The 22,697-nt window shown below is 41.0% G+C and overlaps 1 protein-coding gene across 1 annotated transcript; it reads left to right on the forward strand.

Annotated features, from left to right (window-relative positions):
* Nucleotides 1-548: 548 nt before the first annotated feature.
* Nucleotides 549-3,659, forward strand: LOC145413765 (pro-resilin-like). Its single transcript, XM_080283421.1, has 4 exons — nucleotides 549-554; nucleotides 1,582-1,713; nucleotides 2,595-2,735; nucleotides 3,600-3,659. The coding sequence occupies exons 1-4, from the start codon at nucleotides 549-551 to the stop codon at nucleotides 3,657-3,659; spliced, it is 339 nt and encodes a 112-aa protein (XP_080139547.1).
* The last annotated feature ends 19,038 nt before the right edge of the window (nucleotides 3,660-22,697 follow it).

Raw genomic sequence — 22,697 nt, forward strand, 5'->3', positions numbered from 1 at the left:
GACGACATAATTCCGAAGGGGAAGATAAAGGAGAAACATTTATTAAGGAGAGAAACTTGAACCCCATACAAGTGAAGGGCGAAGGAGAAGCGTCTTGATGGTGATGATGATGATGAGGGAAAGGAAGTGGTTTGCAGACGGCCGTAGGGAGGAAGGTCAAGTAGTGAAGGCAAGGCAGAGAAAGGCCTGAGGAGGAGGAGGAGGAGGAGGAGGAGGAATGTAAAAGAAGATAAAGAGAGAGGAGACGAAGAGTTAGAGGAAAGTGGAGAAGTCAGAGGAAGGCGGAGGAGGAAGAGGAAAAGAAGGCGAACGAAAAAAGTTACAGTGGGCGGAGAAAGGAAGCGGAGGTAAGAGAAGGCAAGGAAGGCGAGGAGGAGGAGGAGGGGTTGCGGCGAAAGAGGAGGCGGAGGAAAAAGGTGGCGTACCGTGTGTATTGCCTCACTGGAGTATATATAGGGCGGTGGGAAGAGGCTGGGCATCAGTGTGAGTGAGACAGCCGACGAGTGCATATCTCTACATCCTCTCCTCTACTTTTCGTCTTGAGCAACATGAAGGTTGGATTGGAAGACGAAGAATATTTGCTTTCAGAGACTTCAAAGTTTCAATACGCTTACTTTTATTATTATTATTATTATTATTATTATTATTATTATTATTATTATCATTTTAGCATTTCTAGACGATTTTGTTGTCTGTTTCCAATTATCTTTCCCGCTTATCCCAAAACACTTCCTCCCTGCCTTGAAAATTATCTCCCACCTTAAAGATCTCTCTCGCCCCTACTTCCTAACCTCCTGCTTTACACATCTCTTATCGCAGAAGCACCTCCCCCTCTAGTCTTTAAACCTGCTTGTTCGGAACCCCTTCCATCTCACTCATCCCCCCCGGCTCAATCATGGGTTACCCTTATCTCTCTATTACCCTTATTCATCTCTAAGTATTTTCCATATTCGTCTCTCTCTCTCTCTCTCTCTCTCTCTCTCTCTCTCTCTCTCTCACTCTAAGCCAACCCTTCCATCCTGCATCTGTTCCCTATCTTGACTTTGTTGCCAACTCTGAAAGTAGACTTAGCTTTCAATTCCCTAAGATTCCGCAGTCCTACTGTATCTACCACATACCTTCACATGTCACCTCCTCAGTACTAATACCCACCGTCCTTACTCGTTAGAAACAAGGAGTGTCTCTTTCAGGTCTAGTGTGATCGTAATAACAAGGATGTTCTATTACAAGTCGGTGGGTCGTCTGGAAAATAGCTCAAGACAGTTTTAACCAAATTCGAATACTCAAACTGTTTCGCTCACCAGCATGGGCTCGATCTCGAGTTCTTTTGGACAGCAGATCACTACTCCAGCCATTTTACCACCGCCTCCATTATTCCTCCTTATCTGCTAATATCAAATTCCTTTGCCTCCCCTGTTACCTCCCCATGTATTTTCTGCTTCCATTATTTCTTATCTCCTACTATCTATTTCCTTTTCCTCTTATCTCCCTATTTCGTTTCTACTGACTGCTATCATCCCTATTATTTCCGAAAAAATTTCCTCTCTCTCACGGTCTCACCCCCGCCTCCTTGCGCCACAGGTGTTGGCGTGTGTGTTGGTTGCTGTGGGTGTCTGTGGGGCTCTGGCACGACCTCAGAGCTACGACTACCAGCCCCCACAGCAGACCTACCTCGCCCCACAGCCCAGCGACAGAGTGGACCAAGTGAAGCAGGTGAGATAAGGCTAAGAATATTTATAATACATCTTAACCAACTTCCTGGATAAGCAAGTCTCCATGACAGTTAAATTCGCTGATCCTTTTGTTGTTCGAACTTTTTCACCTTTATATTTACTAATTTGTATGTATGAAGGCTGAATGATGTGCTAATAGCTATGTGGTTTGGTTCACTGAGTATGCTTTCATAATTCTGTTTTTATGTTTCCTCTCTCTTTGTCACAGGATCTTTTCTCAACCCATATTCTAGATGAGAACGAGAGTTCGGATACTGAAGATTGATGTGCTTCGTAGGATTTTTTTTTTTTTTTTTTGGTCTGCTCGAATTTGCAAAAATGGCCGCCCATTTGTACCTATCAATCTAATTATTCTGCACTTATTCTTATAATGTTTTCATCATTCACTGCATCGAAAAGCAATTTGTACACTGCAGTCTTGTTTCACACTGCCCGGATTTACCCAACATTATTTCCTCACACGAGGTCGTAAATACTTGTTACTCATGTAGCTGCCAAGTATGGCACGTTTTTATATTTTCTTCATACTTCCTTACTGCTTAGACCTCACTTTACTTGACTCATACAGTATGAGGACGCTTCAGTACTTGAGTGAGGGGAGGGAATAAAGGTCACATTTTTGGCAATGAAATCTGGACGTTGTATATTAAAAGATACGCGCAAAGGGATAGTGGAACGCAATAATGTGGAAAGAAGATTAAAGACGACTGATATGACTCTTTTTGTAAGTATTTATTCATTACTTTATTTACTTATTTGTTGTTAATGATGGTTGGCCGTTAACTTCCCCTGCCTTCCCTCCCCCCCCCTCCCACTGACTTCTTTCCCCATTTCCCCCTCTCTCCACAGCCCCCACCCGAGCCCATGGAAGGGATGCCTTACGATTTTACGTGGGGGGTTGAGGATTCAGAGTCTGGCAATGCCTTCAGCCACGTTGAGAACAGCGACGGACAGACCACGCAGGGCGAGTACCGGGTCTTGCTGCCCGACGGTCGCACTCAGGTGGGTTAAAATGCAGGATGCATTCTAAATCTTTGCACCTTGTCTTTGGCAATTTATTCTACACATTACGCCGAGATAAATGTAGGGTGTATTCTAAATGGTAGCACCTCTTCTTTGAGAATTTTTTTCCTACATATTACGTCTTGATATCCTCTTGACTGTCAGTGATGTATAATTTGTCGGTAATAAAATATATTAACAAGACTGCCAAGGGAAGGCAAGATGGTCTCCACATAGCTAAAGTACACTGACATAACTTCTGTGCATATTGCCATGATGATTAATAAAGAAACAAAAACACGGGATCTAAAAATTTGCATGTTTATCTGGTCTGACCTTTGACCCCATTAATCCTTTTAAAATCCCAAATAAAAAAAAAAATGGAAAAACGCATCTGGAGCTACTGACCCAAGAAACAACTGTGCGAAGTTTGAAGTAAAATTGGTGAAGAAATAAAGGAATGTCGCCAAGTTGAGAAGAAGTGTGGAAGAATGAAGAAAGAAACGGAGAAAATACAACGGGTCTCGACGCTCCGATATGGAGACCTATTAAGATATAAGAGACTACTAAGGTGTAGTTTTCACAGTTTATTACAAAACGGGGTACAAAGTTTTCTAGGCCATCAAGAATACGGCTCGATATCCAAAGTGTGTTTGCTATATACCTTAATAATTTAGCACTGACAAGTAACTAACTCCATCATAAACTTTGTGCATTATCCCTTCGCTCAGAAATAATCTCATCTGGTTGAAAGGCTAGATCCGTGCTATCAATATTCATGCCAAACTCTCAATTGATGATGATGATGATAATAATGATGATGGTTTTAATACTCGTTTTATATCTTTTCTTTTTCTCCTTCAGGTGGTCAAATTCTACGACAACGGTGATGGCTACAACGCTGAGGTCACCTACGAAAAATGAAAAGCTGACCCGATCTGACCTGACATGACCTTTGAGCCTTGACCCCACCGATACACCACGACGCGTCCTTCATGTGCCAAGAGATCACCACTCAGATTAGTCCAGATATGTGTATATATTTATAGAGTCGGCTTATTTATCGAACATTAATTATACAGATTTTTGCATTAAAGATTTTGCATAATTTATCAGTGGTTTCTTTCATACATCCTGTCCACCTCAATAATATGGTGATAATTTTTAACAGGCTTCCCTCATATGAGCTGATAGTTTCGCTACTTTTGTACTCTCTTACTGTTTCTGGATCACTCCCATTCTATGTTGTTGTGGGGAGGAGGAGGAGGAGGAGGAAGAGGAGGAGGAGGAAGAGGAGGAGGAGGAAGAGGAGGAGGAGGAGGAGGAGGAGGTCGTTATCGTAACTAAAATAATTCCTGAAAGCATCTGATTCTACCCATGATTATGTAACATGATAAATATATGGATTACGAGAGAGAAGGAAGGTCATAAGCTAATAACGGCGAATATTAGCCAGGTGATAGAAGCAGGGTGTATTTATACGGGAGAGAGTAGGAGAGGGTGGGTGGAGAGGAGGAAGATTTGGGTTGGTGCTTTTTTATGTGTTTTTGGAAGTCAGTGACAGATACATTAAAAAACAGACGCAGGTTGTTCGTCGCAGTTATTAATTTACACACTGATGAATCTCCTCCAAGGTGCAGCAGAGGAACAGAAACCATCGTATTACCAACGTATTATATGATACAATTAAAAGGGCATATCCGCGAGCAAAGGGAGGGTTTGTGGAATGAAAATTGCCCCCAGACTACCTAAACAAACATAGGGTACACATGTTTCAAAAAGAAACTGAAAGCTGCCCGCGAAAGGGCGGGGGGGAACAACAGAGAGTGAAGAAAAAAAAGAGGAACAGCACAGAATGGAGAGAGAGAGAGAGAGAGAGAGAGAGAGAGAGAGAGAGAGAGAGAGAGAGAGAGAGAGAGAGAGAGAGAGAATATCACAGAACGATGATAAAAGTGGGGACAAGAAGTGTTGAAATGAACGCAGAACTGACAATGATAAAGTTGTATCAGTAGAGTGGAAAAGAAGTGTGTCTGGAGCTTTGTATTAAAGTACATGTGACAAAAGTTACTGCAAAAGCTATCGTGAAATTAATCTGTTCTGTGTTAAAGTAATATGTGTGGAATAATATGGATGAAGACGGTAGGACAAACAGACAATATACATCTGGTGAGGCACGAACATTGTTACTGAGGCAAGGGATGTGTGAATGAAAAGACCTAGCGTAATGCATGCAAGAAAAGCGTATCCTTAGCATTTATGGATCTGAGAATAGTTCAGAACTAAGTGAGTATGTAGGTATTTTAAATGTACTGTGATGGAGGACTGTTGACTGCTGTTGAGAAGTTTTATGATCGTAGCAAAGAATGTAAAAAGGTCAACGGTTTTTCGAGTGAATTGTTCAGTATATTTGCTACTGCCACAACCGATCTCATAACGTCATGATGCAGAGGATAATGTATCATCGCAACTAGACTGGTTATCAAGAGTATGCTGATAGTAATCGTGATCAGGCTGACCGTGTTTCAATGAGTTGTCTATTGAACGATTCTAAAATGAATCAAGACGGTAAGTAAATTGCTTTCCCTGATACTTGACTGCCCCTTCGTTACCCCCAGAGAGAAAACGCTGATCACTGTAAAATTAGGCTATATCCATCAACACGAACTTCAGTATTTTAGAGAGTTGGGGAAAACTTTTGTGAATCTCTTTCAGTGTCTGGTTCCTGGTACAGATTTGTCTACAGGGACGCCTTGTGCGTTAAAGTCGGCCATGTTCATGTCCATTGTGAACGGCGATGAACAATAATGTAACAGCTCAGCTAAAGCTATTACTTCCGTCAGTTTTTCTCAGCATATAGCTACAGTGACTTTTCGTTATTATGAAAAGCAACAGCTTTAAAGTTCCTTAATACTCACTCGCCAGTGCTGGATGGTGACGCTGGTGGGATCTTGGGCCCCTCTCGAAGGGTTCTCCAGACAGTCGCCTTGGATAGAGAGGCGAATGGCAGGGAGGGTGAGGCTGGATAGGCAGCTTGGGGGCGCTCAACCTGGTCGTGTCTTGTGTGGCCGGCGTGAACTGGAATCCAAATAAAAGAAAGTAAGATAAAGGGCGTGAGCTTGATCGAGATGAGAATAGAGGATGAAGTGAGTGGGAGGGTGGGTGTTGTGAAAAAGGGCCAGGGCTGCTTATGAATCACTGATGGATAGGTCTGAGAAGTTCTGAGAAAGAAGGACGTCAAGGGTTGCTTATACAAGAGTTAGTGAGTCGGCTGGAAAGGGAGAAGACAGGAAAAGCTGATTTAGTAAAGACAATGCAAGCAGCCCTCGTCCAACCACTGGCGAGGACAGAACCGTCAGTATAAACATGGATAAAATGGATGGGGTTGGTAAGGACTACTGAGTTGAGAGTTTCAGTGGAGGGGTAACGGGAGGGAGAGGTGGACGGCCGGCACCAGGGGCAGATGGGTGTATAATAGGCTGTACAGCAGGAGTCTGCGTGGTCATACACTGGGCAAAGGGGCAGCAGGGACAGACATAACAAGGTCAGCCCAGACACCAGAATCTTACAATTTGGGAACCCCTTTCACATTCGTTTTCTTGTATATTAGGGACCCCTTCCAACAGTGTTTTCTGTCATACGCTAAGAAAATGAAGAGTTTGGTCGATTGGGTAAACCATGTTGATTTTAGACTGACTTTCAGAGTACAGTATGGAGCGTGCACTGCGGAAAAGCAAAGTCATTAATGTACTTGGAGAGAGAGAGAGAGAGAGAGAGAGAGAGAGAGAGAATACTAAACAAAATTCATCCATTCAGAGGAAATGCAAAACTATTTAACTAACATGCGATACAGGTAAATCCTATGCGTGTCCTAATTGGTGTTATATTTAATACAATTACTTTTCTTCTTTACAGGGTGACAGAAAATAGCTTCAGAGAAGACTTCTGGTACTGAAAGGTATAATGAAATCTGCAACTAACTCCTCCAGTTCGAAGCCTCTCCGCGAAGTGAAAAAATAAATAAATAAATAAAATCAAGAAATACGAGGAACTTAAAAATGCATCGCTGGACTGAAGAAGTTTTTTTTTTCTTTTCTGTTTTTACAGTAGCAGGTACACAAATACATCTGCCTTGAGTAAAAAGAAAAATGTACAGTACCGTAACTATTGTTCTTTCACCTTAATTTGGCCCTAATTTTCGTCCGTTTGCTGCATATTTCACATAGCTCAGTGGCAGAAAAAGGCAATGGTACGGCTCTACATCTTTGCCAGAGCGCTTCTTCGTGACTAATATCATTTTCTAGTGTAAATCTACTGTTACAGCTCCGAATTCCAGATGGAGAGATGGCAGTTTTGGACAAAGATGAAGTGAAAAGGGTATAGCAGCCTAAGGGTTAAACTATTTTCTTTTTCTTTGTCACACTGACATCGCGAAACTCCCGGGCTCGCCAAAATCGTCTGTAAGAACAAAAGCTTAAAGTGAAGCCCCAGCGAAAAAGCTAAAACAAAACAAAAAAACGAAAAAAGAAATTAAATTACGGAAGCAAATGATAAAAGAGGGATACGTACACTATTCCATTATCAATTCCAATCGGCTTCCTCCAATTAGCTTTTTTTTTTTTTTTTTTTTTTTTTTTTTTTTTTATAATCCTCTGAGCAGTACTGACAGCAGATGTCGGGTGCCAGGAGTTCGGAAAGACTTTTTTTTTCCCTTTTGTTATTTTTTTCTATTATTTTCGAGCCTGACAGTAGCAGACAATGGTTATTTATTTCTGTTTTGGCTTATTTTTGTATCCGTCTTTTTTTAATATTTTTTAGAGAGTAATGTCATGTGATAAATTTCAAGTTTCCCTTACGTAATTCTCTCTCTCTCTCTCTCTCTCTCTCTCTCTCTCTCTCTCTCTCTCTCTCCTTCAAAAGTCTCCCCGTAGTCCTTCTCTCAGCCTGCTTTCATTCCTGCCTTCCTTCCTTCGCTTCATTTCCAGCTTCCTCTCTTGCAATCTTCCTTTTACTACCACTTTTACCTCCCTTCCTTCCTTTCATCACTTTTCTGTCTTCCTTCTTTCACGTTCTATTCTCCTTTTCGTCTATAATATCATTTTACCTCAATTCCTTCCTTTCACCACCATCTTGCTTTCATTCCTTCATTTTTCCTATCTTGCCTTCGTATCGCCATAATTACCACTCTGCTTAATCTTCCTTTTATGTCTTTTGTTTTCACTCTTTCGCCTTTCATTTCCTTTTCTTTGTTGCTGTTACTTCTCTCCCACTTTTGAGCTTTTGCCTTACCTATTTCTGACTTCAACCTCACCCCATTTTCACGTGGGGAAAAAGGTATGATGATGATGATGATGATTGTTCTTGCATCGTTCACATTCTTCCTCTCCTCACACTTCTTTTTCCTGTTCCCACAATCTTATATCCTTCTTTCGCCTTTATTTTCTTTCATCTAGCTCTCACTTGCTACCTCTCTTTTTCCACAATCTTTCCCTCATTCTTTCTTCCTCCTTCCCTCAGTTTCCCTCTCTCCTCTCACTCTCCTTTCTTCCTTCCCTCACTCTCCCTCGTCCTCTCACCCTCTCTCCATCCTTTCCACACTCTCCTCCTCAATCACTCCTCCCTCCTTTCCACACCTCCTCACTCATTTCTCCCTCCCCTCCTTCTCTTCCTTTCCCTCAGTGTTCCTCTTTCCTACCCCTCTTCTTCCCTCTTTTCCTTACTCTCCTTCTCTCTTTCCTTTTCATTCTCTCCTTTTTTTTTTTTTTTCCTTTTTCCCCCTATCTTTTTTCCCTCTCTCCCTCTTCCCCTCACCCACCCTTCCCCCTTCCATTCCCCTCACCCTCCCTTCCCATCTCTTGGCCTCCTTAGCATTCACAGAGAAACAGGAGGTTATTAAATTGCACGGTGCATGTGGGTGGGTGCTTTAGGTGTGGCGGGGCGTGGAGTGCAGTGGAGGCCGCGGGGGAAATACTTTACATGCTTGCGTGAGGCTCAGAACATAAACCTCTTCCAAAGCTTTGCGGGATAACGGTAGAGGAACAGCATTAAAATCCAGGTAGCAAAAATCACGGTGTATTTTTTGTTTTCTCAATGTCCCTGTTTTTTTTTTCTTTTTCTTTATATCGTTAGTGTCTGTTTTTTTCTTTCTTGCTTTTCTTTATACAATATCAAGTTTCAAGGAATTAAATGTTTCTGTGCATCATTTTATATTTGTAAGAGGATATGAAATGTAGCCTGAAATGAGATTTGCAGACTTAATTAGAAAGTAACGGAGCCGAGTTTCGAAGCTCTAAATACGCTTCAGTGTAACATATGTGCGTTCTAAAAATGTGAAAGAAAAATAATGTCACAGAAACACGAATTATAAATCGAATTAAAAGTTCAAAAAGGCTCATTTGACTGTCATTAATAGCAGAATGACTGACCTTACAAAACCTGCATTCTGATTCCAGTTGCCGGAGTCTAAATACGGATATACTGTGCTCCACTGTACGACATGATTAGCACGATACGAGTTGTGGAAAGGGAGGTGGCGATGGTGATGAATGACAGGCGGAGTATTTCAGAAGTGATGTATGCAGATGATGCTGTTTCTTCATAAGTGTGAGCAGCATTTTTGCAAACTGGTTCATAAGTTGCTAATGTCAGCGAACGAGACGTGGAAGTTGATGATGCAAAGGAATTAACAAGAAATCGAGTTGGTTGGATGAAGTATTTAAGGAGAACCATGAGGTAAAGATTGGCATCCAGTTTTCAGCCTGATGGTCAACGGTTTGAAAAAGCTGTCGGTGGCGCTGGGAATGGGAGAAGTCTTTTCGAGATAATGATGAGAGCTGGCTTAATTAGTTCAACTGAATCTTCCGATGGTACGAAAGAACGAAGCTGAGTAAAACAACGATTTAAAGTACCAACCCAGTGTTAATGAGTATCAACAGAAAAACACCCAACAGAACTGCACACCCTCACGCGCGTCGCCTCTCTCTCTCTCTCTCTCTCTCTCTCTCTCATTTCAGTTACAAGAACTCTCTCTATATATCCACATTCACTTTAACCCCAGCGTAACTCATACTGCGATAAGGTTATTTTGTGTAATTCTTTTCAGTGATAACAACGGCGATATATCTGTAACAATATGGTGGATGACTGAAACAGAGTGAAGATATTAAAGAACCTTTTAGCAATCCATATTTTCACCTATAAAAAATGTCCCTCACCTCTATATTACATCGCCATTTTCATACATTTTCACTTCGTTTCTGTATTAACATTTATTTTCCATTTTTCTATCACTTCCATTCTCATTCAGTTCTATCATTCATACTGACATTTCATATCCATATTCACATTTTTATTGATTTCACTTTTATATTCACATCAATTTCATTTCCATATTCACAATATTGCCAGGAAATACGACACTTTAATTTCACAGCATCAATATTACAGAATCCGGATCCCAGTCTCCGAATCAGGCTACCTAGGACATGCCAGATTGCAATAAGGCAGTGTCCCCCTCATGACGCACGAACCCCCCCTTCCCAGTGAGTAAGGTCAGACATACAGGCGATGACAGCCAGACAGCGGCTCTCATCATGGGTGAGGGGCAGCCCGCTTAATTACCAACAGTTGCAGCCGCGTCCCAGAGAAACGTGACAGGTGTGGTGAAAGTGATGACGTAAGGGAAGTTGAGCGTCTGAGGCTGACACGGGTATGGCAACAGACGTCTCTTGAAGGTTACGAAGGGGTCGTATTGTTACTGGTATAGAAAGCTTTGCTGCATCTTTTTCAGAGCGATTTATTTTGCATCTTACTACCACAATATGACATCTATTCTAATTTAATTTCGACACACACACACATACACACAAACACACACACACACACCACACAAACACTACATCTGAGTGTCCACTATTGTGCGCACCAGTCTTCCCATTTCAGCTCCTGTCTCCCTGGGGACACCTCACCCAGCAGAACCAGTCGTGAGGCCGGCTGATACACTACACTCCACTCTCATAAACCCTCCTCTTACTCCAAGATTTAATTACACTGGAATTTACACGTGATAACTGCAACCAGTGGGCAGAACAAGAAACGCATAAAGGTACAATTCACGTTTGCTGATAGAAACTGAGTTTACAATATGCTCTTGCCATGCAAATTCATTGCAGATAACGCTAGGTTGCACAAAAACATTATGGTTAAACGGAATTGCTTTTCAGCCGCTCTGCGAATTATTACCATGCAGTGCCAATATTTTTCTGTTTTGACGATAATGTTACTTCTTTATACTCACCCTGTGTAACACATTCTGATAAGATTACTCTTATTATTTACGTTAATATCATGTTTTATTTATTTCGACCTAACAAAAGAAATTAATTCATAAAGGGAAAAGGAAAATTACAACGGTGCATCTTACTGTGATGGGACTAATCACTTTCAGGAAAACAGCTTTTTAATGCTTTTCCAGGAAGAAGTCGGGCAATAAAGAGGGAAACTTTATGATGTCAGTTACTGATATTTCAGCCAAACAAATGGACGCTTGGTGGTTTAGTTGGTTAAGGCGCTCAGTCGGATGTAAGCCAGAAGGGATCAGAGAGAAGGATGGTTGGAGTTTATTGCTAACGTAATGCCGTTCAGGAAAGAGTGACTGGCCTCTCTACATAAACGCCTGGACTGAGTAGCTTTGCTACGGGTTCCTTCTCTCCTGATAAACCAATACAGGACGAGATGCATGGACGGACGGGTGGGTGTATGGATGGACGGACAGATGGATGGATGGATGGACAGATGGGCGGATGGACAGATGGATGGATGGACAGATGGATGGAGTACTGCTCTACGTTCATTAGTATACCATTCTTTCTACGACAAGATGTTTTTATTCAGCTAAGTAGAGATTTTTCGAACTGGAGGGGTTAGACACAGCCTTCAGCCCTAAATGTCTCTTAAAAGCTTGAAAAAAAAAAAAAAATCGTATGTAGGAAGAATAAAATATAAATCGTCTATGAAGGGAGGGGGTTGAGGGGAAAGTCAGAAGAGGTGGTTTGGAAGAAATGAGAGAGAGAGAGAGAGAGAGAGAGAGAGAGAGAGAGAGAGAGAGAGAGAGAGAATATGCATAAGTGCTGGCGTCACAGGAGGCTGGTGGTTTCTGTGTGAGGGGTGGTAGGAGAGACACCACCCTGACGCACCTTTATGGACGTTTTTATGCATTCCTTACCACGGCCTTGGAAAAATTCTGTGCACCTCAGAAGTCAGTCCATCGTCTTTATTTTTCCCTCAAGAGTCCCTTTCAATATCCAAGACAATAGAGTATATCCGAGACTGATTTACTTTCTCTGATGAACCTCTTACGACATTCAGGAAAATTAAACTGTACAGAGACACGAGTATTTTCCTGAAGCTTGACGAATACATAGCGGAAAAATCGAACCATCTGAAACATGCATAAGTAGACACAGGGTTTTCATTGTATTTCGCCAGCTATAAATTTTCTTCAGACAACCTGGGGAGACAGTTGTTTCTTTGACCGTACTTACGCTTCTTGTACACTTTCTTACCATTACTTTTTCCTGTTACTCCTTAGTCAAGAATACTTTTCGACCTTGGAAAGCTATGAGTATCCTAAATGAAGAATGTGAATCTGAAACGAGCACAGGATTATTATGTCTCAATTATAATTATTTTTATTATTATTATTATTATTATTATTATTATTACTATTATTATTATTATTATTACTATTATTATTATTATTATTATTATTACTACTACTACTACTACTACTACTCCTATTATAGTAGTAGTAGTAGTATAGTAGTAGATGTATTGCTGTTGTATTTGTTGTTATTATAAATCAATGAGGCGAAAAGAGGCATCTTCCTAGCTTATAATATCGTCTGGACGTAACAAAATAAAACTCAAGATTCTTGTCGTCGTTACAGAGTTAATAATTTGGGGGAGAAATGACTTTGAAGACAATACCGGACATCACAATATATGCAAGTGTTCCGTGTTTAATTATTTTTGGCAATACGTCGACACTGGTACATTTTTTAAATTAATTTATTTATTTATTTTCTGGCATTGTTGCACCCTTACTACGGCCAGACGTCCTCCTCAATGAATACCTGCCAAGCGTCACCGGGCACATCACTTCATTTGCATAGAAATTGCATCTGACTTCATTCATATCTCAGGAATTAACCCGCGCAAAATGAATGGGCAGGACTCACTCTCGCTTGGGGGAAATACTCGCGGAAACTTGGGGAGAAACTCGAGGAAACTCGCAATAACGCCAGACACGTGAGACTTCCTGCTTGTTTTTAAACCCATACTTTCTTTTCGCACTACCTTCATCCCTTTTCCGTTCTACTCTCTAATGCAATGGTTAACCGCCACCCCCAGTCTTTCATGTATGCAATAGAGCAACTCTGGAACTGTCTTCCTCTGTCTGTATTTCCTATGACCTGCAGTCTTTTAAACGCAATGTGTCCAGGCATCTCGAGATAAACGGGTCTTGAATTTGGCTCTCTGTTAATTTGTTTTTATATTTTCTTCGTGGAAACAATCTTGCAGGTTTCTAGTCTTTGGTTCCTTCTTCCCTGTATACATAAAAAAAATATATTCAGACCGAAGGATCCCCTAGCAGTAAATACGTTAACAAAGGCTATACCTAACGCCTTCAATCAAAGCCTCTCATTAGCTGGGTACAATCGTCTGGAGATACAGGAATAATTAACTGTACATGAAACATCTTTTGAAGGAAGTAGTTAATCTCTTTAGACTGAGAACGTCATTTATCAAGCATGCTATTAGGCCATTTAATTCCGCGTTATTTTTTTTTTTTCTTTCCAAGCTGGAGATGTCGTATATACTGCAGCCTTCATTAGAATTTCAGCACCAGAGGTCTTTATGATGCTGGAAAAAAAAAAATAGTCTAGTAGCAAGGATAAACAAAAAATATGGCATCCTCGTCAGAAAAAAATGAATGACGACACGGCAAGGCCACGTGGTTTTTTCTGTTCATTTTTTTTATCTCTATCGCAGAAGTGTTCATTTTCCCAGTAAATTATAATTATGCAATATATTTTCCATCCTATTAACAAAAGCCTATTTCAATGGTTCCGTACAAATTTTGGTAAGGTTTAATACCGGTATACGGATAACCGTACGTGATTTTGCTATATTAGCCGCAAATATTTCAATGGCCATAAGTAAGGCCAAAGCTGAATATGCAACACTGCGAGGGACGCTATGCAATTCCAAAACGTAACTGCAATTGCAAAGCACCAGCAAATGAAAGCCTGACCTTGTCGTGTGACCCTGACCTTTAAGTGAATTTATGCAAAGCCCTCGGCAGTCAGTACGTAATCTCCCTCGCTGAAATTACTATTCTCCATTTACCCTAACTTGGCCTAAAATTACCACCTTTCCATCTTGAATGCTGAGTTTAACAGTATATAACTGAAACTAGAATACGTTGCCAGTCACGAAGAAGTGCTATGGAAAGTATGTAGAGCTGTAGCACTATCTTTTATCTAGCACTAAGCTACGTGAAGTAAGGTGCAAATGCATTCAACTTAGGGAGAACTCTACTTTAGGGGGAAAAATGAGACTATATCTAACTCCTCCTGTTCGAAACCTCTATAAGTCTAATTAAAATTGTCCCGTGGAAAGAAGTAAAAAAAAAAAAGTTAGGATGTCATCGGACTGAACGGCTTAATTCTTCCATGTATACAATCCACAAGGAGATTGCTTGCCTGCGGTTAATGGGTTTGCTCGGCCAGACAGACCAGGGTTAAACAAGAACAACAACAAGAACGACTACTACTACTACTACTACTACTACTACTACTACTACTACTACTACACTTTCTCAGCCGACATTCCACCACGACAAGCCAAGCCTCCACAAGAACAGCTGAAATCCTGACGGCGACGACGAGGTGCTGGAATACATTAGAGGCCGACAGGGAATAGAAGTGGCACTGCAAGTTCTTCAGGAGGTTAATTAGATCACAGAATGCATAAGTGGCACGAGTGAGGCCCAGAATTATGTCTTGAGGGACCGTCGACTTGGAGAACTTAAAGCGACTTTCTTGAACTACTACTTTTTGAGATCTGTCCTCAGTATTACGTCTCTATTCCCCTTTCGTGCTGGGTATATGTTTTAATATCTTACCTTGAATATTATGCTGCAATATTCTCCTTTCATGCTGGTTATGGTTTTTATACCTTACGCCGCAGTACGCTCCTTTGCTGATGTTTATAATTTATGCCTTTAATACCTTATGCTTCAATATTCTCTCTTTACGCTGCTTTATATCTTTTTAGTACCGATATAGATAACACAAATAGGGTACAATACTAACATCCCTTTGAGGCCCATTTCCAGCATATTCATAATTCAACAGCACTACATCCTTCCACAGCACATCTTCATGACTAGCACGTATTTTAATTTAAACAGCTCAACATTCACGACGGACAGATAAAGTTAAAATAGAGGGAGTAAAGAGTATAGAATTATCCAGTCCAAGAAAATCTAAAACAGTTTCAGTAATGATGTTAATTTATTGGAGGACTGTCTTCCCCTTTGGGTTTTCGTAATACAGCCACAAGTTTCCAGTAGTATTTAAGGTATGAGAAATGTGAAATAATTACCAAGATAAAAGTAAAAATACGCCTTTAATAATCAAGAAGGGGAATGAAAACTAAATATAAACAGACATGCGTGGGAGAAAATGAAACGACGCAATTACTGGCCAATTGTGAAATCTTTAACTAAGTTGCAAATGGTTCGGGGAAAGTGATACGGGGGCTACAATGAAGGAGACCGAACTGCAATTAAGCGATTATGCAAATGCGTGAATGCTGGAGTGCCCTATAACTGCGATTCGTGATTCCGTAACTCTAGGCCAGCATTTTATTTTTTTTTTTCCATGGCTTCGTGACTCTGTTCAACATTCATCTTGCTTAACGTCTTGCCTCAACATCTTTCTTACTTAACTCATGGTTCAACATCATTCTAGAAAGGAATTATTTAATGAGTTGTTGGAGACTATACCTAACCTCCACCTCTCCCCCCATTCAAAATATTTCCCCTAAGCAACTTAAAATAAACCGAGGACAGCAAAAATAGTACACAAAAGATGTCCGGTTGAAGGAGCTGTCCCATATAATACGAAGAACAGTCGTATATGACACTACATACGAAAGAAAATGTAAAAATGGTTCTTATCTGGTATCAAAAGAAAGTACTGAAATATATTAATAAACTCTAATCCAATACTGACAATGCCGGACCAAACACTACCAGTCTATTTGAATACAGTTTCGTTTCTCAACGCTGTGGATCATTTTCGCCACGGAACTAAAACAAACTACAAATCAGGCAGAATGAGACGCAAACGAGGCTTATCGTACTTGAAGGCTTTTCCTCCTTGGCAAGCAGAAAAAAGAGGCTTACACTAATTGCCAGGCCGACGCGAAAACCGAAGACTGTAAAATGCTGAGAGAAGAAAAAAGCCCCTCTACCCTTTTTACTCTAACCTGGCCTAAAACTACCACCCCTCTTCTTGAATACAAAGTTGTGGCAAGAGATTGGCACTGGAATAGATGCTTGTCACGAAGAAGTTACGCAAAAGGATGTAGTGCCATCGTAATGTCTTATCACAGTATCGAATTACGTGAAACAGGCGGCAAAAGGTCGAAAATCAGGGCTAAGTTAAGGTAAAAATGGCATAGTAGATTAAATTACCCTGACAACTCCCATCCCTCCTAAAAAATAAAAGAAAAAAAAAACTATCAGACATTCGGTTGTAACTCTGCCTGCATTTTCCATTGCGGACCTAGATGAATAATTTGACTGCTGTGCGCGTCGTGTGCTAGAGGAAAATGGGACTTAGAAAAATAAACTATCTACTTTAATGACCTACGCGCACTAAGTAGACGTAAAATTTAAGCTCTCGTCTTTTTACCTTTCCACATAATTTTTCAATATTCGCCTGGAGCATTTTCTATACCATCATCATCATCATCATCATCACCTTTTCCAACCACGCGAATATTGCCACTTCCATTACCAAGCACTATCATCATCATCGTCATCCACACCACCAATGCCACTAGGATCACAATAGATACCAATCTTATCACCACTGATATCATTACCACCACTGCCATCGCCACCACTAGCACCGTCACTGCCACCATCACTATTCACCACCATCACTCCTATCACCACCACCACCCACCCATATCATCATCATCACAACCAATGGCACTATCCACATCGTAATCACCACCACCTCGAAAATTCTCAGCTCCATCACCACCACCACCATCTACACCACCACCATTCACCACCGCTCTCGCCACCGCCATCCACACCATCACCACCACCATCACTGCCCCAGCACACAGCATAGTCCGGGCACTCTCCTTTATATTCCGGGCAGAACTCTCCTTCACAATGAGGGGGGGGAGAAGGGAAGTAGGCGCACACAATCAAAAGCACTTTCCTCTTACTTTAACACTTCCATCCACACCACCTACCACCTACTGCACTACTATCACCACTTTCACCGCCAACACCAATATTTTCACCCCTATTTCCACCACATTCCACATCATTAACATCCTTAGTACCCCTACCATCATCACCTTCACCAACACTCACCATCACCACCACTCCATCACCACCACTAACACTATCATCGTTACTTACATTAGCACCACCATCATTACCACTTTCAACACCACTCTCACCTTCACCACCACAGCATCATTTCTTTCATCACCACCTTTATCACCACCACCATCACCTATCACCACCATCACCGCCTTTATCACCACCATCACCACCACTACCACCAGCACCCTTACACCTGAGCCCTTTCCTTTATATTCCTCTCTCCTTCACGAGGAGGGAGGAGGTAGGGGGCAGGGGACATGACGTAGGTGGAGGGGGAGGGATTAGGGGTATCAGGGAGGGAAGGAGTTGTGAGGGGGAGTAGTGAGAGGGGGCAAAGGGCCGGAAGTGGGTGGAAGAAGGAAGGAGGAAGCAGGGGTAAGAGGGAGGGAGGAAGGGGAGTTAAAGGGGTGTAGGGGGAGGGGGGATAAAAGTGGGGGAAGGTGGGGTAGTAAGAAGGAAAGGAAAGGAGGAGGATATTATCAAGAGCACTTTCCTCACGCTTTACCTGAAGGAGCGGGGAGGTTGTTGCTTATTCCACTACCTCTATTTTGTAACACACTTAGGACGTGAAGGGAATCTGTTCAGTTTTACCCTTGCTTCCTCATGATGTTTTTAATTAGCTTTTCTTCCTATCACCAAATGTTTTTCTTCAGTTTATTCTTGCTGCCGATAAACTTTTTTTTTTTTTCACTTTACTGCTGCTACCCTCAGAAGTTTTCATTCACTTTAATCTTGCTACAGCTTGACGCTTTTACTCAGCATATTCTTGCAACTGCTAAACGTTTTTAGACAACTTATTTTTTTACCACTAAACATTTGTAATAAGTTGATTCTTACTACTGTCAGAAGTTTTCATCAAGTTTATTCTCTCTACCACTAAACGTTTTAACTCAGTTTATTCTTGCTGATGCTAAGTTTTAATTCAGTTCATTCTCGGGGACGCTAAACGTTTTGATTCAGTTCATTCTCGGGGATGCTAAACGTTTTCAGTTCATTCTCGGGGACGCTAAACGTTTTCATTCACTTCATTCTTGGTGACGCTAAACGTTTTAATTTATTTCATTCTTACTACTGCTAAACGTTTTTATTCAGTATATTCCTGCGATCACTAAACGTTCTTTATTTAGCTTTAGGGTGGCTTTATGTTCTCCAACGTTTAATTTCTCCACTAAGATTACGATGACGTTTTCTTAATGCTACACGACGATTTTGTTCAGCTTCGGATCGTCCCTTTGTAGTGGAGGGTTTAACAAAGGTCATTATCTCACCCCTCAAGTCTGAAAAGTCTCTCCTAAACTGAATAAAATCGTACTGAGATAGTAAGGAAAAAAATATATACGCCCACGATCTGACGAGCTGCCAATTGCTCTGCTCTAGTCCTCCCCATTCATCAAACTTTTAAAACGATGCCATCTGTTTCCTTATTTTTCTTTCATTTGTGAGCATCCTTCCATTTTCATCTCTCATAAATACCCCTTTTTTCCTTTCTTTGGTTCCTACAATTTTTCACCTCTTCTCAAATTAGATTCCTATTATCAGGGAAGTTGTGCGTTCATTTTTCTTCCAAACTCTTCATTAACTCTATTTTTCTTTCCCACGGGTAACTACTTCACCCCTCGTTGGTAATTTCCATTTTATCTTGCTGTTACCAGATGATTCGGAATGGTCGCCACTAGTAAAGGGGTAAACAGAGGCTAATCTAACCCCTCCAGCTAGAAATCTCTCTCCTAAAACTAAATAAAGCCGTTTGGAAATATACGAATGCAGTAAAAAATGAGAATCAATTGATGAGCTTCATCTCTTCATATATTCCAATTTCCTTATATCTATCTATTCATTCTTCATGGAGAGGTTAGACAAAACGTTCATTAATCTTTCAAGGAATAGGGTACGCTCAAGATCTCAGCAAAATGACTGGTAAAAGCAAAAATAAAAATAAAGTATAATAAGTATGACGTTGCTTTAACAGAAGCTACTTTTCAGTTTTCACCCCCATAATTTTATACATGCAAGAGAAATCCGCCTGAATCTACCCCATTAACGGCTTGCGAGAAACGCTTATATAAAAATTTGTAGTAAATAAACGTTTTCAATATCTTTATCATAAATACTGCCTCTAAAGGGTAGAAGCTGGAAATAATTCGAACAACACACGCCCACACAAACTACAGTATATACTTTCTTCTCCGCTATTATCGGTTTTGTCGATCTCCCGGCCTTCTACGCCTTACAGAGTCCCTGGTGCTCATCCTCCCTCCCTATCTCTTCCTATAAATCTTTTCAACTCTCCCCCTTCTTTTTTCCCCTTCTTCCTACTTCAATTCCTGTTTCCCCTAGCCTCTGTCTTTTGCCCATTCATACCAAACCCCATGTCTCGCTCTCCCTTTTTCCTCCCTCCCCCTTCTCTATTCTCTCCCCTTCTGTTTATACTCATAGCTCACTGTATCCCTCCTATTTTTACCTATTCTTATCAAACCGCGGGCCATACGACCTTGTTCCACTTCTCTCTCTCCCTTCCCTCTCCTACACCCCTCTCTCCTTCTCCTCACGCAGCTCTCCGTATACTGTTGTGATTTTTGCCAATTCTTACCAAACTTTAGGCCCCACTCTCCCCTTCTCCTCTCCTCACTCCCTCCCTCTCCTCCCTCCTTCCCTCTCTTCTCCTCTCCTCATCTCTCCACTCCCTTTTCCTTCACTCCTTATTTCTCTTCTCCCTTTTTCCCTTTTCTTCCTCTCTTCTCTTCTCTCTTTCTCCTTTTTCTTCTTTTCTTCTCTCTTTCTCACTTTATCTCCTCTCTTCCTTTTCTTCCGTTCCTCTCTCCTCTCTTTTCCTCCGCTCCGGTATCCACTCCTCTCTGCATCTTCCCTTTCCTCCCCGATCCCTCTGACCAGTCCGATAAAGTATGTGCATGAGTTCTGTATACGCCTTTGAAGAGTGCAATACTGTGCAACGCTATGCAATACGCTTAGGAAAATCCAATAAATGGCTTTCTTCATTCTTCACGCGTTGCCGCCTCGTGAATGGCCCTGATGACCGGAATATCGAGAGAGAGAGAGAGAGAGAGAGAGAGAGAGAGAGAGAGAGAGAGAGGACGGTACTGAGCGCTCTCTCTCTCTCTCTCTCACACACACACACACACACACACACACACACACACACACACACACACACACACACACACACACACACACACACAAAGTACTCTGATTGCTTATTGAGAAGTTTCTCGGGCGGGAGTAGCGAACTGTGATGTTTTTCTAGAGGAATAAATTTTGTGAACATTCCCACTAAGATGCCGTATTTTCTGATTTATTCCTGCAGACGATTTTATTCAGCTCTGGAGAGACTTATGGCACTGGAGGGATTAGATAAAGCCTTTATTAACCCTTTCACTACTAGATGAGGGATGAAGTAGAGGTATATGAGAGAGAGAGAGAGAGAGAGAGAGAGAGAAAGCGGGGGGGTTATAAGCTGGAGGAAGGGCAACGATATAGCAGGGGACAGGGCGACATAGAGGCGATTTGTTTGTGGACACCCCTTATGGGATTAAGGCGTCTGGCTATTGATACATAGATAATGGTTACTAGAGTGTTTTCCTAGTCTTAAATAGAATCATTTGATAAGTACTAGAATTAACTACACAAAAGATGTCAGGTAATTAAAGAAGTCAGGCCCTTAGCTACAATTCCTCTCTCTCTCTCTCTCTCTCTCTTAATTCTTGCAGACTCAAAATAATTTATATTTAGCTTTATAAGGGATATTTCTTGTAGCGATGGTGATACTGAAAGCTGTACCTAAGCCCTCAAGCTGGCAAACCCTCTCCTAAGCTTAATATAAACATCTGATTATAACAAGCAATATATACAAATCGTAGTGTAGGAATTAACCATTTTGTATAAATTGTTCTTGTATATATTATCCAAACATTTTCTTTTTTAGTATAGGGCAATTTTTTTTCTAACTTAACAGGTTATAATTATTTAGCCTCAAAAACTCACAAATATCCTCATTAAATTGCACTTATATACATGTACATACATACACACAAACATTACTTACCGGTACATACATACATCCTCCCTCTCTCTCTCTCTCTCTCTCTCTCTCTCTCTCTCTCTCAAAGACAAAGCCCTTAATATTCATAATCACGCGCATTTGTCCAACTTGAGAGAGAAAAAAATGGATTTATTTTCCAACGCACAACGCCGAGCCGAAGCGCGACTGATTTGCGGATTGTGTTATTGTGTATTCCGGTCTGGTAATTTATTTCTTTTCAATATTTTGTGATTTTTTTCCCAATTCTTTCTGACCGAGCACAGGTTTTTTTGCTGCTATCTGTTCACATGGAGATGTAGACTGACAGAATAAGTGATGGACAGATAGATAGATAGATAAACAGACATACATATAAATAGGTAGATAGTTGATTTAGACATATATAGAGAGAGAGGTAGACATACAGATAGAAAAACAGGCAGAGAGATAATTATATATAAACTGATAGATTAGGAATCCAGGAATAGTTAGGTAGCTAGCAAAGCAATATGGATAGATAGTGAGACATACACAGATATAGACAGAAAATGACACAGTGCTAAAAATACCGTAGACATAGAAAAATAAACAGATATAAGATGATACGGTAATTAAACAAGCAAGTAAACAATCATATAGAGACAAACAGACAAACTATGTAAGAGAAAGAAAATTACATTACCACAATACTAAATATACTCACTCAATTATTTCAGTTACCCCAACATTCATCCCAGCCACATCATATCATATTAAACTGTATGCCATTTAAATGAGAGGGGCAAATATGTAAATTCATCCATATCAGATTACCAGTTATTTTATATATTAGTCAATATGAACACACAGACATGGTGGTGGTGATGGGGAGAGAGAGAGAGAGAGAGAGAGAGAGAGAGAGAGAGAGAGAGAGAGAGTGTGTGTGTGTGTGTGTGTGTGTGTGTGTGTGTGTGTGTGTGTGTGTGTGTGTGTGTGTGTGTGTGTGTGTGTGTGTGTGTGTGTGTGTGTGTGTGTGTGTGTGTGTGTGTGTGTGTGTGTGTGTGTGTGTGTGTGTGTGTGTGTGTGTGTGTGTGTGTGTAGGTAAACTTCAAAGGTGTGGTTTTTCACAGCTGGCATATTCCACTTCATCTGTTCCCTGCTTGATGTTTCATTAAGATTTGGACGACGACGACGACGACAACGAAGACGACGACGATGTTCATGAGAAAGAATGCCATAACGATGAAAA

Source organism: Coenobita brevimanus, chromosome 97 (assembly GCF_032717465.1).
Source record: "Coenobita brevimanus isolate Jiangsu-jjx chromosome 97, ASM3271746v2, whole genome shotgun sequence".
In the NCBI taxonomy this organism is placed as follows: Eukaryota; Metazoa; Arthropoda; class Malacostraca; order Decapoda; family Coenobitidae; genus Coenobita; species Coenobita brevimanus.

Coding starts and splice junctions, on each gene's coding strand:
- LOC145413765 (XM_080283421.1), top strand. Junction 1,714..2,594: donor GAGTGGACCAAGTGAAGCAG/GTGAGATAAGGC, acceptor CCCCCACCCGAG/CCCATGGAAGGGATGCCTTA. Junction 2,736..3,599: donor TGCCCGACGGTCGCACTCAG/GTGGGTTAAAAT, acceptor TTTCTCCTTCAG/GTGGTCAAATTCTACGACAA.